We start from the raw sequence: 15,433 nt of genomic DNA on the forward strand, positions 1-15,433 counted from the left end.
AAACCTGAGACATTAGCTTATGCTAAAAGGTTCGTGGGACATTAATGATCTGAAATCTCTTTTCTTTTAGGTCCAGCTCTAATCAGGGTGGTTTTTTGGTTCAGCTGAGACCAACTGTGGATTCACTCCCATGGCTTGTGGGCAGGTATGTTTTTAGGAAACTACGTAACTTCTTGGCTGAGTCCTGTGGGTTTTTTATCTTTTGACTCTGCAGTGGATAACACATGCCTTCCAGTGCTCAGGATCCAGAAATCAATCAACAAGGCCTGAAAATTACAGCAAAGGAGGTAAACAGTCTTGTCCTGCTGTGCTTAAGGCAGAAAGTTTGGCTAGCTGTGAAAAAAAGTTGCCTTTCTACGTTTTCTGGTTTTGAGTGTCAGAGCATGTAAATCAAAGCCTTGCGGATATTCTCAAATACGCTTCTCCTGTGCTTGCCTGAAGAGCCCAGGGTGGGTATTGGCTACAATTCACATGGACAGTAAAAGCTCAGCCCCTGCTGAAGCTTAAGGAGCACTTAGTCTGTACTTCTCCTGAGACGGTGAACTCCAGAAGTTCAACGTTTCCCACAAATCCCTAATTTGGTGGAGAGAAGTCTTCAAATCCAGGCCAGTGGGTGATGGTAAACACACCGAAATAGAAGCTGAGCAGCAGGTGTTGGTGTATCTTAAATTAGAAAATTGAGATTTATTTGCTCATAGTCTCAGAACAGCTTGTTTACTGTTTCTTTTTGGACTTATCTATAGTTTCAGGTGCTTGTTTCAGCAGTGAACAGAAACTCTTAATGGTGGATCTTCTTAGGTAGCATTTTGACATAACCTTGGCTCAGTGAGAAGCCAACAAATTTTCAGCCTAATAGGCTCGACACTTGGAATAACTGAATTGCAGGGGACTAACTTATCTGGCAGAGGGCACAGTCCTCCCTGGAATCTGCATTTTCTAGCTGCATGCCATGCCTCTTGAATTTCCTGAATAGGTCATCCATCCATCATATGGACAAAATTCTGGAAGTTCACAGTTGAATGCAATGATGTCTCTTTGTCCTTGTCCTCACAGGATGGAAGGATGTCATTCCATGTGTTGGATGGGCCGTGGTGCCTGCCTTTGTAAAGGCCAGGATGCCTAGAGGAAGGAGGGTTATGGCCTCTCCTCTTTCCTCGGTTAAAAAGTTGTGATCTAACACAGGAAGTGGTCCCTCTGGTTTATGGTCCTTCCATTACTTCATCAGATACGGTGTATGGGCCCAGAGCAGCTGTTTGCAGGCACCTAGCTTGGCCTGGCCTCACCTAAAGCTCATTTTTGAAGGAATGAGTCTGTTCGAGACTGTACTGGGGTATAATCTTAACTGGATCGTTCAGTACACTTGGGGGAAGGTCATCTGTGACCAGTACACTGCCTTGGCCATCTCAAGCCTAGAGAGATGCTGTCCTTACTCTGTGATGTGTCCTTATGGTAACTCCAGCTGCTCAGCCCTGGCAGCCCTTCCTTCGCCTCCTCTCTTGGCTGACCTGTGTGCTCCTGGAAACATTATAGGAGAAAGAGGGCCCTCTAATGCCGAGATTCCACTTGAAAACCACTGTCCTCCTTCAATGGTTCCCAAGGGAGAAGATGCCTTTATTGGACATCGGGGCAACACTTACTCGGAGGCTCCCAGCACTCAGGCTGCCAAGAAAACTGCAACTTGACCTCTTGTGTGGGTGCTCCACGATGAACGATCAGGCTTGCAAAGGTAAGCCACATTTTTATAAATAAACCACAGAGTGTTAAACTAATCTTAACCTCTGTTAAGTGCATCTCCTGAGTTAAATTCTGTCTGGGGTGCAACAGCTTCAGATGTCTCCAATTTGAGTCAGAAAGTATCTCTGGATTTAAATTAATAGGCGGCAGCACAAACTAGATGGGATGTAAAACCATTTCACCACGGCAAAAAAAAAAAAAAAGGATGGGGGGCAGGGGCGGCATGAAACTACCATAGCAGCAGAGGCTAGTCCCATGAGTCCCAAGTCTGATGCTGCTGTTGATGGCCGAGGAAGGAAGCTGGGCTACCTTCATGTTCAGATGACTAGAGCAGTTGTTCCGGTATGAAAATCCTGTGATCTAAAGTCTACTTCTCACTAGCTTCTGTGTCTGCCACCGGGAGAAGTTACTGCCTAACCAGGTGCCTCTACCACCCCAGCCCCAGGTTACCAGTGCAGGATGTGGCCTCCTTGAGTTGCGTCCAGTGGAGGCTGAGGAAATGAACCCCCGTCCCCCTTTGGCAGTGGAAATGCCAAGTGGCTATGGAAGTTATCTTACACGGGTGTGGTCAGCAGCACCCAAACAGGTGAGCCACCCTCTGCCCCTTAAGGCAGTTCGTACCTAATTCTTACACATGGACATTGGTGTAGCACAGTTCTTTCCCGTTACCTTTATTAGCTACAAACAGCAAGATCTCTTTCTGAAGACGGAAAAAACACGTACCAAGGGGCTGCCGCATTTCTCAGATGAATAAGAAATTATACCTTGTTTGGCTTCAAAATAGTATACGCTGGCGTCGAGACTACTGCCTCTGGACTTCCTAGTCCAATTTCTAGTCCACCCCTAGAACAGAAACCCTCCAAGTCCAAGAGTGTTTTTTTTTGTACAGTTGTTTATACAAATTCAACAAAGGTAAAACCGCGTCAGGGAGGGTCTAGGAAAACACCACCTTACGACAATGGCACTTATGAATGCATAACTTTACAACTAGGAAACAGCCATGTTATAAACCTTAAACGAGAACTCAACTCACACTTCAAAGGAGAGAGAAAAGGAAAAGAAAGGCTATGTTGGATCATTTATTCAACTTCTTGACCCACTGTATAAATTAGATCTATGTAGAGCACAAGAGCTCATATGCGGGAGCAAAACCCTCCTGAGTTCAAAGGCTGAAGTCTGAATTTTAAAATTTTGAGAAAAGGTGAATTCTGTACAGAGGAAATTTAGCAAAGTGTCTCACTTTGACTATAATTTACACATATGCACAACATGCTTATGTAACTTCTTGACATACGAAGCAGGCTCTCAACTTCCAGTTAGACATGCTTTTAACTGGAAGGTCTTAGCCTGTTCTGTCAGAGCTGGGCGCGTGTGTAGGCGGATTCGTATGAAGTACGGGTTAAGCTCTCTCCCACCTTAAGGAAACTAGGGAAGTTGGCAATCTCAAAACAATAAAAACACTGGTGTGCATTCAAACCTTGCATAAATAACTTTTAAACAATTTGTACAAAAATAGTTCTGCATAATGTAAGATGTAACAAAACCAAACAAACAAACATGTCAAGAGGGCAGCTCTGGTGTGTGGTCCATTTTATGTTGACACCAAAAACCCCAAAGTTGCCAGGAATAAGGTGTCCAAAACAAAAAACACCACCACCAAAAAAAAAAAATTCCTAAGCTCATGCTTCCAGTAAGAGAATTTCTCCCAAGTCCATCCTCCTCTCCGACAGGAATGTCTTCTTGGTAAAGGCTGCCTTAGAAATGGTCCAGAAAGCAGTGCAGTTTTGATTCAGAAAGACCAAAGGAAAGCGCCTGACTCACTCATCCCCCAAACGGTGGCGGACGGGCTTCTCCCTCAGCGAGACTTGCAAAATGGAACCGTGCTGCGGTCTGTTGTTCCACGTTCCAAATGGAAAATAAAAGCCCTAGTTTTTGTAAAGTCTTTCGCCCTCCCCTGCCGCGCCCCCTCCCCTCACCCACCCCATATGTACATACTTGTCCTCGGACTAACTCAGTTTTTGCAGGAGTTTTTCTTCCACTTGCCCGAACTGGACACTAACAGACATTTCAGCTATGAACTGCTCACAGCCTTCCTTGGTAACTTGCTTGCAGTACCTCAGGTCAATATGACAGATATTCCCACAGCGTTTGAAGAAGGACAGGCACTGGTCAGTGACCTTACTGCAGTCTGCGGGGAAGAGGACACAAGGTGAGGGGGAGGAAGCGGGGCGCCGAGGCCCCTCCCAAAGCCCCGGGCACTCAGCAACGGAGCGGCAACTGCCCTTGCTGCAACGCTGTCTTCAAACGCAGAATGGTTTCATCTACCACTTACACAAGTTTCATATGTGCTTCAAGAGCATCCACACATTCCAGGTGAAATTGCTCAGACTCTTACCCCACGGCCGCCTCTTATATGTATGTATCTCGCATCAGTAGGTCCTGTCTATGTTGTTTTATAAAGATAGGATCACACAATGTATGAAAATAGCTTGCTTTTCACGTCTACCCTACTGCTGAGGAACACCGCTCTCTGCAGGTTCTTGTGCGCTGGCTGCTGATTCCCAGGGGAGACGTGCTGGGGGAGGGAGGACACCTGTAAGGCCATCCTGGGATCCTCCCGCTGCCCTGGGCACCAGCCCTTTAGACGGAGGCCCCGTGTGCTTGCCCGCCCTCCGTGGGACGCTTACCTCAGACCTATGCAGGAGACCAATGTGCTAGAAGGGGCCGGAGAGATTCTGTCCGCAGGGAGCAAAACCAGAATCCAGAATGCTCCGCCGTGCCCTCACCGGTAGATGTGCTCTTCGACCGAGCATTTCTATCGATTTGGACTTTGCTTCTATAGCACTGTTTTCTTTTAGAACTGAATCCTCAGTCAACGGGCTGCAAAGCCAGCTCGCATCCAGCTGAGGCTGAGTCCCCACCCTGAGCCCAATGATTCCTTCATCTCAGTGGTACATTAAGCCGGAGACCTTTCCTCATCATCACTAAAATTGGTTGTGTGGGGAATATTATGGATAGGCCCATGATGGGTTAAAACAAAGTCTGTTTAAGAGTGAAAAATTGATGTCCGATGAAAGGACAATCTGGGTTAAGAATTATAAAACCTCAAACAATGTGGTTTATATCTCACAACAAAATAAACTCTAGACACATCAAAGCATTACACTTTTTAAAATGATACTTATGGAAAAGAAGTAAAAATATCTCTGCTTGCAGATGACTTGATCTTAATGCGATAACTCTAAGGATTCCACACACAGACACACACACACACACACACACTCAAAACTAATTCAGCAAAGTTGCAGGATATAAAATCAACACACAAAAATTAGTAGCATTTCTATACACTAGCAATGAACAACCTGAAAGAAAATTACGAAAATTTCATTTACAATAGCATCAAAAAGAAAACATTTAGTAATAAATTTAGCAAAGAGTGAAAGACTTGTACACTGAAAACTAAAAAACAACGCTGAAAGAAATTAAAAGATATAAATGGAAAGACAGCCGATGTTCACGGATTAGAAAACTTAATATTATTAAAATGCCAGTATTACCCAAAGCAGTCTACAGACTCAGTGAAATTGCTATAAAATACCAAAAGCGGTTTTTTTTGCAGAAAAAGAAAAATGCATCTTAAGAATCATGTAGAAATGTAAAGGACCCTGAATTGCCAGAGCAACCTTGAAAAAGAAGAATAAAGTCAGAGGACTCACACTTCCTGATTTCAATACTACAAAAGCCACAGCATGTGTTACTGGCATAAGGACAACATATACACCAATGGAACAGAATTGAGAGCCCCAAAAATAAACCCTCAAATGGTCAAATGATTTTTGACGAGATGCCAAAACAATTCAGTGGGGGAAAAGACAGACTTTTCAACAAATGGTGCTGGGAAAACTGGATATCCACATGAAACAGGATGAAGCTAGACACCCCCCTTCACACCATATACAAAAATTAAGATTATTCAAAAACTTAACATAAGAGCTAAAACTATGAAACTCTTAGAAGAAAACATGGGAAATCTTCATGACCTTGGATTTGTCAATGGTTTCTTAAACACGACACCAAGAGCACAGGCCACAAAAGGGAAAAGACTGAACTTCATCAAAATTAAAAACTTTTGTACAAAGGACACTATCAAGAGAGTGAAAAAACAACACAGAGAACGGGAGAAAATATTTGCAAGTTATGTATCTGTTAAGGAATTAATATCCAGAATATATAAAGAAATCCTACAATTCAACAACACCACAAACAACCTGATTAAAAAATGGGCAAAAGACGTGAACAGACATTTGTTCAAAGAAGATACAGAAATGGTAAATAAGCAAACGAAAAAATGCTCAGTATCACGAATCATTAAGGAAATGCAAGTCAAGACCACACTGAGATCTTCATACGCATTAGCATGGTTTTCACTTAAACAAACAAACAAAAAACCCCCAACCCCAGAAAATGTTAGTAAGGATGTGGAGAAGTTGGAACCCTTTGCACTGTTAGTAGGAACGTGAAACAGTGCAGTTGGGCTTCCCTGGTGGCGCAGTGGTTGAGAGTCCGCCTGCCGATGCAGGGGACACGGGTTCGTGCCCCGGTCCGGGAAGATCCCACGTGCCGCGGAGCGGCTGCGCCTGCGCGTTCGGAGCCTGTGCTCCGCAACGGGAGAGGCCACAACAGTGAGAGGCCCACGTACCGCAAAAAAAAAAAAACAACAAAAAAACAAACAGTGCCGCTGCTCTGCAAAATATGGTAGTTTCTCAAAAAAAAGTAAATACAGAATTACCATGGGATTCAGCCAGTCCATTTCTGGTTATATACCCAAAGAACAATGAATTTATACACCCATGTTCACAGCAGCATTACTGACAACAGCCAAAAGACAGCAGCAGCCCGAGTGTCCGTTAGCAGATGAACGGATAAATAAAATGCGGTGTATGCATAATAAGCCAGTCCCGAAGGAACAACACTACTGTATGGCCCCGCTTATGGGGGGTGCCTAGAAGAGTCCAATTCAGGGGCAGACAGAAGAATGGTGGCTGCCAGGGCAGGAGAGAGGAAAGGGAGCGAGGAGTTAGTATTTAGTGGGTACCGAGTTTCTGACCGGGTGAAGAAGAGGTTCTGAAGGTGGATGATGGCGGCCGCGCAACTACATGTCCGTACGTAACGCTAGTGAGGAGCTGGACACTTAAGAATTGTTAAAATGGTAAATTTTATGTTATGTGTATCTTACCACAATAAAAAATTTTTTTTAATTTAGAAAGCTGGAGAAAAGGTAACAATTCACTAGACGTGAGAAAGCTCAACCCCAAACTGGCTGAAGGAAAAGCAGAGAAGCAGATTTCTTCTACAGAAGACCTCAAAGGCACAGGTACTGGCAGCAACAAGTACAATGAAAGTGGGGCTAAAGATGGGGTTAGAGACAGAAGGACCGGTTGAAAATCAATTTAAGGAGCAGTAAGAGGCTGAAACTCCCTTCCCCAGCAAAAGAGGGGAGTTTGATGGGCAAGAGGAAGTCTCTAGACCAGGCACCACCAGGCACTGTGGAAGGTAGGGGCACTCCCTGAAAAATGGGGGTTACAGGGAAATTTACCTGCTGGCTGTCGAGACCTCCAGACTCCTTCCCTGCCAAGCCCTAGAACCCTGGCAGCCCGGCCTGAGCCCTTAGGTTGGGAGGTCAAGGAAAAGTGTCCTTTGGCAACCTTGACCAGCTTAGGAGGAAAGACTGACAGATGTCACGTCTGGGTTTCCCCAAGGAAAACAACCCATGCTGACCACCCGATGATACCCACAGCAGACCAGCTCCCACCGTGTCCCCAGAGCCGCCGACCACCTGAGCCGACAACCTCACGTTGTCACTGAATCTGAGAAGGGCCCCTTCGGCAGGCCCACTGACTGCATCTGAAGGAATGTATGGTCTATGTGGGGAAGAAAACAAAACCGTCAGTACCCTCAGGATGTACAATGTCTGGGCCCAAGAGACAAGGACATGCCACTCTCCAAATGTTCAGAGAACAAGCTAGAGCTGTAGAATTAAAAATGCAGGCTAAACCATATGAAAACCGCCAGTATTTGACTGTTTCCTGACCTACATAAAAAGCAGCTTCATATGTTTGAACCTAAAAAAAAACAGAAATGAAAAACTCACTACAGTTGACCCTTGAACAACACGAGCTTGAACTGTGCAAGTCCACTTATATGCTGATTTTTTTCAATAGTAAATATTACAGGCTACAAATTAGTGGTTGAATCTGAGTTTATGGAGGAAGTGCGGATACCAAGGGCCAACTGTAAGTTATATTTGGATTTTCTACTGCAAGGAGGGCTGCACCCCTAGCCCCTAACTAGTTCAAGGGTCAGCTGTATATGAATTCTGTGATAAGTGGAGGAAAACCAGATACAGAGGTGGGAAAAAGGAAGAAAAATTAAAGGTATCAGAGGACTATTAAGGAAGAAAACAGAAGGGAAGGAAATTAAATAATTCAAGGAAATATTCCAGAACCAAACTGAGAGATTGAAAGCGCTCATGAATGCTCAGTATAATCCCTGAAAATGGACTCAAACCAAGGCTCATCATCCAAACTGCAAAAAACCCTGAGATAAAAATCATGCCCTACACGGGACTTCCCTGGTGGTCCAGTGGCTAAGACTCCCCGCTCCCAACGCAGGGGGCCCAGGTTCGATCCCTGGTCAGGGAACTAGAGCCCACGTGCCGCAACTAAAGATCCTGCATACCGCAACGAAGACCCGGCGCAGCCAAATTAATTAATTGAATTTTAAAAATAAATAAATAAAAAGATCATGTTCTACAAACTTCCAATGAGAGAAAATATTCACTGAAGGATGGAGAATCAAATCGTTTTGGACATCAACTCTGGAAGGCAGAAGCCAAAGGAGCAGTGCCTCCCACTTTGTGAAACAATATGGTTCCCAAACCAGGACTACACAACCAGCTAAGCTATCAATTAAACATGAAGGTATAATACAGCCATTTTCAGACATATAAGGTCTGGAAGATGTCCTCTACCAAATGAACAGATAAACCAAGAAAGAAGATACGGGACCAAGGAAAGAAGGGTCCCTGCACAAGACAGAAACCAAGGAAGTCCCAGGACGGGAGCTGTGCAGCAGGCAGAGACAGCCAAGTTCAAGTGGGGGCAGGAGGAAAAGAAGTCCAGGAGAGTGGTTTTCTACACAGACTGGTTGAGGGCCTGACGAGTCCACGTGGGGAAAGAATAGTACTCAAGTCTGTTACAGAGTCTGTTTAGAAACTAACCAAACAAAAATGAGGCAATTATTAACTCTAGGGAAAACAAACCCAAAAAATGTGCAAGGAAGGAAACATACCCATAATACACACTTCGGCTCAACAGTGGACAATACTTACATGGCCATAATAAGGTAAATAATAGTGACTTAACCACAAATTGGGAAGATGAAGGGAGAAAAGGGAGCAGGGTTAGAGAACGTAAGAATAGTAATCCTTGTTCTCTGCATAGCAAGTTAACAAACACAGAGCATCTGAATAGGAAAAACAAAAACAAAAAACAACAAGAAGTAGCAATGTAGGCTTGCTGTTTGGAAAAAATGGAGGTAAACAGAAACAAAGAGCTCAAGAGCTGAAGGTGGTTGCCCCAAGGTGAGAATCAGGAGCAGGAAAGGGGCAGCCAAAGGGCCACCTCGAGCACCCAATTAGCACTTCTACACGAAATGCAGCCTGAATGTCAAAAACGAGACAACCACGGCTTCACTCTGCCACTAGACCTGATCCTCCAACCACACGGAAGGATCTGGAAACATGTCAAGTGCCATCCATTTTGTGGCAGAGACGTATTTTATCATTAACTAGTTATACTGACAGGAGGGGAAAACATTTTAAAAAGAACCGAATCTAGAAGAGACTGGATATGAGAGATTGGCCTTCATATATATCACACTTCTTAACACAAACGCAGAGATCTGTATGTAGGTCCTGAGACAAAAAGATGACCTGAAAGGATTGTGGTGGAAAACAAAATGCAAAGAGATGATTTATACAAACACACATCATGGACTGTGCTGCAGCGGAGGGGGATTTATATTGGGATCTCTGCTACACATGCATAGTAATTAAATTAGAATAAGTGAAAAGAGTTCATTACTACCACGCGCTTTAGAACAAGATGCTCCCCAGTCCCTCCTTCACGGGGCGGCCCCAGCATCAATTCAAGACCACGAGCTGAGCCTGGAGCTGGGGTCTTGGTGAAAGCTCACCTCAGTGTGGCTCTCTGTTCTCTGCCTCCATGGAATGCAACACCCCCCCTGCCCTCCCAACTCACCACCAGTACTACCCAAGGAGGAGGGTGGGCTCCCTAGGCACTAAGTTACAGCATCAGCTCCCACTCGGATGTGGCACTGGTAACAGGAAGGCGTTTCTCAGGCATGAATGTGGGATGGAGAGAGGGAAACAGCGAAACAGTATGTGAATCCTGACCAAGCCAGACATCAGATTGGACTGTGTCAAAATGTAATTTAAATGAGGTGAGGGTATCATTTATTACTTGGTAATTTCTAGAGGAAAAAGGTTCCTTTTCTCCTTTTTTTTTTTGGTCTCGTCCAAATCTTAACATGCCCAATCTGACCGTCCTGAGCGATCAGACGAGAACTGCGTTAGCTGGGCTGAGAACGGGCAGCGTGGCCTCTGTCCACCTCCCCGTTGGTTGTGCCCCAAGTCCTCAGGAACCAACTCCAGCCCCACCAGTAAGTGGGGGGAGTGAGGACTCCACGGTGGGGTTTTCTTCTTGTCAACAACAGGCCCCTTGATAGCAGGCTCAGGAGGGGGACACGTAAGCGACAGGCACCGTGGCAGAAATCAAGCTGCTAACTGCATCGGCCCGGCCCGGCCCCGCTGCCGGCTACTCTCCCACACCCCCTGCTGCCAGGCGCCACGTCGTCCTCAGCGCCCAGGGAAGCTTCTCTAGCCCAAATTTTGGGTCAAGATCCACTGCTATGTGCTCATGTGCTCTCACTGCTACTAGCACGATTCTTTGGAGCAATTATTTAAAATGTAATAATGCTTACTTGTTTAATGTGTTTCCCCTCTAGACTAGGCCGTGGGTCTGTCTGGTTCACTGGTGTGTCGTAGCATCTAACACTGTGACCCTATAGCAACAGGCACACAAGTATTTCCTTTCGAATGCAGAATGCCCAGCCGGTCCCCTGGGGCCCTGGGCAGACCCCGATGGGCGCCCCGACTGACCTGACAGGTTGATTTCGGTTAAGGAGTCTCGGGTGGTGGTGCCCACAGCGGTGAGCAGGTTGACGGACTGGTCAGTCACGTGGTTACAGTAACTAAGCTGGAGCTTGGAGAGCAGGGGCATGTGGCGAATGATAAGCCGCAGGGAGGCGTCTGTGATGTCCAGGCCGGCCAGACGCAGCTCCACAATGTTCCGGAGCTTACTCCGATTGTCCATCTGACCTGAGGAGGCAGGACAGAGAGGCAACATGTCACCCTGACATGACACTTTACAAGGCCTGCCAGCCAGGTGGAACACCTGGGTTTCATTTAGCCATTGAGTGTCTCCCCCAAAAGATCAAAACCGGTTCCAACATTTAAAAATCAGAATATTCCACATCAAGTTTTACACTTGTAGATTCTTTAAAAGTCAGAAGGCCTAGAAACAAAGAGCCTGCATTCCACCCAGCAGTGCTCAGCCAACTGGAGCACAGACAGCACAGTATCTCTGGGTCACCACAGATTCCTCATTTAAGGTACTGGTGGGGGGCAGTGAGCCCTGCAACCTGACCTAGGAGAGCTTCATCCCGTGAGGCCCTGTCCGGCCACACTGACCCCGGTGCTTGAGGCTTAAAGCCAACGAAGGACAAATCAACACAGAAGCAGTGAGCTGCACACAGAGTTCCCGAAGTGGCATCCTGGGAGCCTCTGCCCTCTCACAGGTCCCCTCTCGCACCCAGAGCTGACTGAGAACACCAGCTGGGACTCAGCTCTGCGTCGAGAAGGGCTGAAGCCAGAGAAGGCTTGAAGACATGAGTACCAGGTGGGGTCTGTGGTGGAAACCAGATCCAACGGCACAGCTTGGTCATACCACCTTCCTGTGACCCCCCCTTGGGTACACCCCTGTCCCGGACATTCACCTGGCCTGTTATCTGTAGGCGGGGACAGGAGATCCCGCATCTGGGCGTCCTTTAGTCCTTCTACCCACTGGACATCCAGGGTCCGGAGCAGCGGACAACTGGAGCTACAGAGGGCTGAGACTGCGATCCATGAGCAGCCTGACAGCACCAAGTCTCGGAGCCCTGGCGGGGGACAGAGAGGGGGCGGCAGGTCAGGTGATACACCCCAGCCCCTGCTACTGCACGTTGAGGGTCCCTGGCCCAGTGCTCACCAGGCAAGCGGTTGATGAGCCAGCTCAGCTGTTTCTTGGAGATATTGGTCCAGCTGAGGTCCAGGGAGACAGGCTGTCGCCGGATGATGCCGCTCAGCATCAGGGGTGTGATGGACTTGCAGTGGTTCAGGTCGATGCGGGTCCATAACCGCTTATCACAGCACCTGGGGGCCGGGCCCAGCAGAGGGGGCAACGTCAGAGTTGGGAGCTCTCTTGGGGAGCCCCCTGCATGGCTGTGGTCAGTCCCCCACCTACCAAGCCCAGGGGGAGGCTCCTTAACTTCATCCCCTGGACCCTTCTGTTTAGTTTCCGTCTCGTTGGCACCTGAGAGCCTCTGCTCAGGTTGTCACAGCCCTTCCCCTGCACCCCCATGGAAAGTACCAGAAGCTGCATTTACTGGGGGCTTAATCACACCCTCCACAGGCCATATCTCAAAACAACCCTGCGTCATGCCTGTTCACAGATGAAGGTAAGTAACCTGGCCGAGGTCAAAGACCGTTCCAGCTGGGAACTATTAAAGCAGGGATTAAAGACAGGAACTGACTCGGCACTCGGAACCTGGGCTCTTTAAGGACAAGGACTCCCCCGGGTCCTCAGTTCATCCTCCAAGAAGCTAAATCAGGAAAGCAAATAGGGTTCACCTCTTCTGACAAGACCACACTGACTGTAGCTGCTAGACCTCTTTGAGGAGGATACTTAAGCTGGGCGGAGCTTAGAAAGAACGAGCATCACGAGCGACTCCAGTGGGGACGCATGCGCCATCCCTGGTCTAGCCTAAGCCTTCGCCTGACCCCCTGGTGCCCCCATCCGAACTCAGCCGGCACCCCTCACCAGCGGTTCCAGGTCCTGCAGACCCGCATGCAGACACACAGGTCTTGGTGGCTGAGGTAGCTGAAGACGGCCATCCACACCTCCCTGTGCATCACGTGGGCCGCCCCATCATCCAGGGGCAGCGAGTCGGGCGGGGGGCTGATGGGGGGCGGCCGGATCACATGTCGCTCCATCTGGATGCACTTGGGCGGGGACACGGAGGGAGGGGGCCGGGAGATGACTCGGGGTGGGCTGCGCAGGCTGGGCCCCAGCTGGTGCCGCAGCTCCCGGGGGGTGCCGTTGGGCCCTTTGCTGAAGCGGGGAGGGCGCTCACAGAGGCCCAGGGGCCGCTTGGGCTCCTCGTTCTCACTCTCAGGCTCCGACTTGATGGGCTGGTGGTTCTCGTGGGCCAGGCTGCTCTCCGTCTTCTGGATCTCCTGGTTGAGCTCCTTGCTTAGCTCCTTGCTCAACTCCTTGTTGGGGAGTCGCCGCTTCCGGCGCATCTTCACCTTCCTCTTCTCCTCGGGGCCCTCCGCCCCCTCCGTGCTGGGGCCGGCGGTGGGGGAGCTAGAGCGGGAGTGGTCGCTCTCCCTCGTCTTGGGGGGCGCCTCGGGCAGGTCGTCCTCCGGCTCCTGCTTGAAGCGCCTGAGAGGTTTGTTGGCCAGAGCCATTCGGTCCTCAGCGTTCTTCCAGGACCGCCGCTGAGGGAGGAGGGGGAGCGTGGGGGGGTGAGCCCCTAGAGCCGGGGCTGCGCCCACCCAGGCCTCCCACCCTCCACCCCAGGACCCATTGCCCCAGGAGCGGGCCCGGGGCGAGAGCGGAAGATGGTACCTTTTTCCTGAAAAGCTTATCTTCTTTGCCGGGTTTTAGCTGTCACAGGAAAGAAAGGGTGCAGAGCTTGCCCCCAGGGTTCATGGGATTCGGTCCCCTCTACACCCAGCCCCACCAACAGAGGCTGGGGGGGTCACCTTCCCAACAAATCCCATCTTCTCTGCTCTGACAGACGGGTGGGCCCTGCCTGCTGGTTTTAAGGAAGCAGCTGGAACTGGCAGAGGGTGATCGAGCTGTCCCCACCCATTTTTCCCACCCCTGGACAGACCCAGAGATATGCAGTCGCCCATTCAGGTCAGACTTGGCTCGGGAGCCCGTCCCAGAGGCAGGGTCTGCAGGATTCCCAGCCGAGCCTTAATGGCTACAGAGAAAAGACAACCAGGCGCCACCTCGTGGCTGATGCTGGAAGGGCCGGTGGGCGAAGAGGGGCCGCCAGGATCCTCCGAGGTTCCCCAGATCCACAGGGCTTCCCCGCGGCAGCTTCAGCTTCCCAGGCCCCACGCCGGAACCACGAGCCAGAGCCTCGGGGCTGAGGCCTGGGAAGCTACTACGGTGAACACGTGCCTCGGAGCGTCTGCGGCAATGGGTTCGAGGACCAGTGGGGCGGGGCGGGGGCGGCCCGGGACTCGCGAGTCCCCGGGGCCTGGGGAGGGCGGGGCGACGTGGGAGCACCTGCTGCTGGAAGTAAGTGAGACTGGATCTCCACCAGGGGCTGAGGCTGCTGCCTAGAGGGGGCCTCGGCGAGAGGTGAGAGGAGGAACCGGGGGACGTTTGAAGCGTCGAGGCCTAAAGGGGTGGGAAGAGGAGGGACTCGCTGGTTTTCCCCTCCTTTCTCTCGGGCCGGGCTCTCGGGACTTCCGGGACTGCAGCCCTCCCCGCTGCCCATCCCCGCCCCCGCCCGCGCGGCCCCGCACCCGGGACCAGCCAGGCCACCCCTCGCTGCCCGCCCCTCCCGGGCGTACTCGCTTGCGTCCACTCAGCTCCTGGGGCTTCTCGTATTTCCGCTTCCTCCTCAGGTGCACGTCGTCGGACTTTCGGCGCAGGATGCCGTCAGGGGGCACCTTCTTGGGGTGCTCGTCTGACCTGCGCCGGGGCGCCTCCTCACACTCAGCCCTGCGCTTGGCGGGCTCCTGCCCCTCCTTGTTGTCCCGGTTCATCTTCTGCTCCTTGAGCAGGGAGCCGGGCAGGTTTGAGGCGTACTTAAAGCCAGGGCCACGCTTTTGCTTGTAGGCCAAAAACAGAGAAGGAACACACGAACTGTATATCTTTGGACGTGCCCTTGCCCCCGAGTCCGCGGTACCCCTCAAGCCCACATCGCCGTGGGCGGGGAGACAGGCTGGGTCTGGCAAGGCCAAGGTCTACCCCCTCCCGGGCTGACCCCTGGGACTTGGAGCCCGGCACTCACTTTCCCGGTCTTGCCGGCGTGGTTACACTTTGGACACTCCCAGCAGTTTGGAAGCTCATCGTTGACCACGCCCTCTGACTCCTTAATCTGGGAGGGACACACACCAGTCAGCAAGCAGGGAGGGGGTGGACAGGGCCAGCTCTGCCAAGAGCATCAACACCCCCTCCCAAAAGCCTTTCCATACCACCTTTGGCCAAGAGAAAACAAGAGTGGTTAAGACGGGCGGCTCTGGATTCAGGTCAGGGTTCAAATCCTGCTGGTG

General features: G+C 50.0%; 1 protein-coding gene and 1 long non-coding RNA gene across 12 annotated transcripts in view; one reads left to right on the forward strand and one right to left on the reverse strand.

The window, feature by feature from the left end:
- Window positions 1-70: 70 nt before the first annotated feature.
- Window positions 71-3,673, forward strand: LOC131742134 (uncharacterized). Its single transcript, XR_010836989.1, has 4 exons — window positions 71-287; window positions 1,599-1,726; window positions 2,116-2,320; window positions 3,465-3,673. It is a non-coding gene; the product is annotated as an uncharacterized lncRNA (long non-coding RNA).
- Window positions 2,801-15,433, reverse strand: part of KDM2B (lysine demethylase 2B) — a 120,985-nt gene continuing 108,352 nt past the window's right edge. For 8 of the 11 annotated variants that reach the window (XM_067015633.1, XM_059039546.2, XM_067015634.1 and 5 more), the window contains 9 exons: window positions 15,172-15,258; window positions 14,729-14,989; window positions 14,439-14,552; window positions 13,767-13,805; window positions 12,957-13,636; window positions 12,126-12,289; window positions 11,875-12,036; window positions 10,979-11,197; window positions 2,801-3,922 (listed from right to left, as the gene is read on the reverse strand). In XM_067015633.1, coding sequence (XP_066871734.1) covers window positions 3,741-3,922; window positions 10,979-11,197; window positions 11,875-12,036; window positions 12,126-12,289; window positions 12,957-13,636; window positions 13,767-13,805; window positions 14,439-14,552; window positions 14,729-14,989; window positions 15,172-15,258 — 1,908 coding nt within the window. In that variant the 3' untranslated portion in view covers window positions 2,801-3,740. The remainder of the gene's footprint in view (window positions 3,923-10,978; window positions 11,198-11,874; window positions 12,037-12,125; window positions 12,290-12,956; window positions 13,637-13,766; window positions 13,806-14,438; window positions 14,553-14,728; window positions 14,990-15,171; window positions 15,259-15,433) is intronic. The other 3 variants (XM_059039547.2, XM_067015640.1, XM_067015635.1) reach the window with 2 other exon arrangements.

This window comes from Kogia breviceps, chromosome 15, assembly GCF_026419965.1.
Source record: "Kogia breviceps isolate mKogBre1 chromosome 15, mKogBre1 haplotype 1, whole genome shotgun sequence".
In the NCBI taxonomy this organism is placed as follows: Eukaryota; Metazoa; Chordata; class Mammalia; order Artiodactyla; family Physeteridae; genus Kogia; species Kogia breviceps.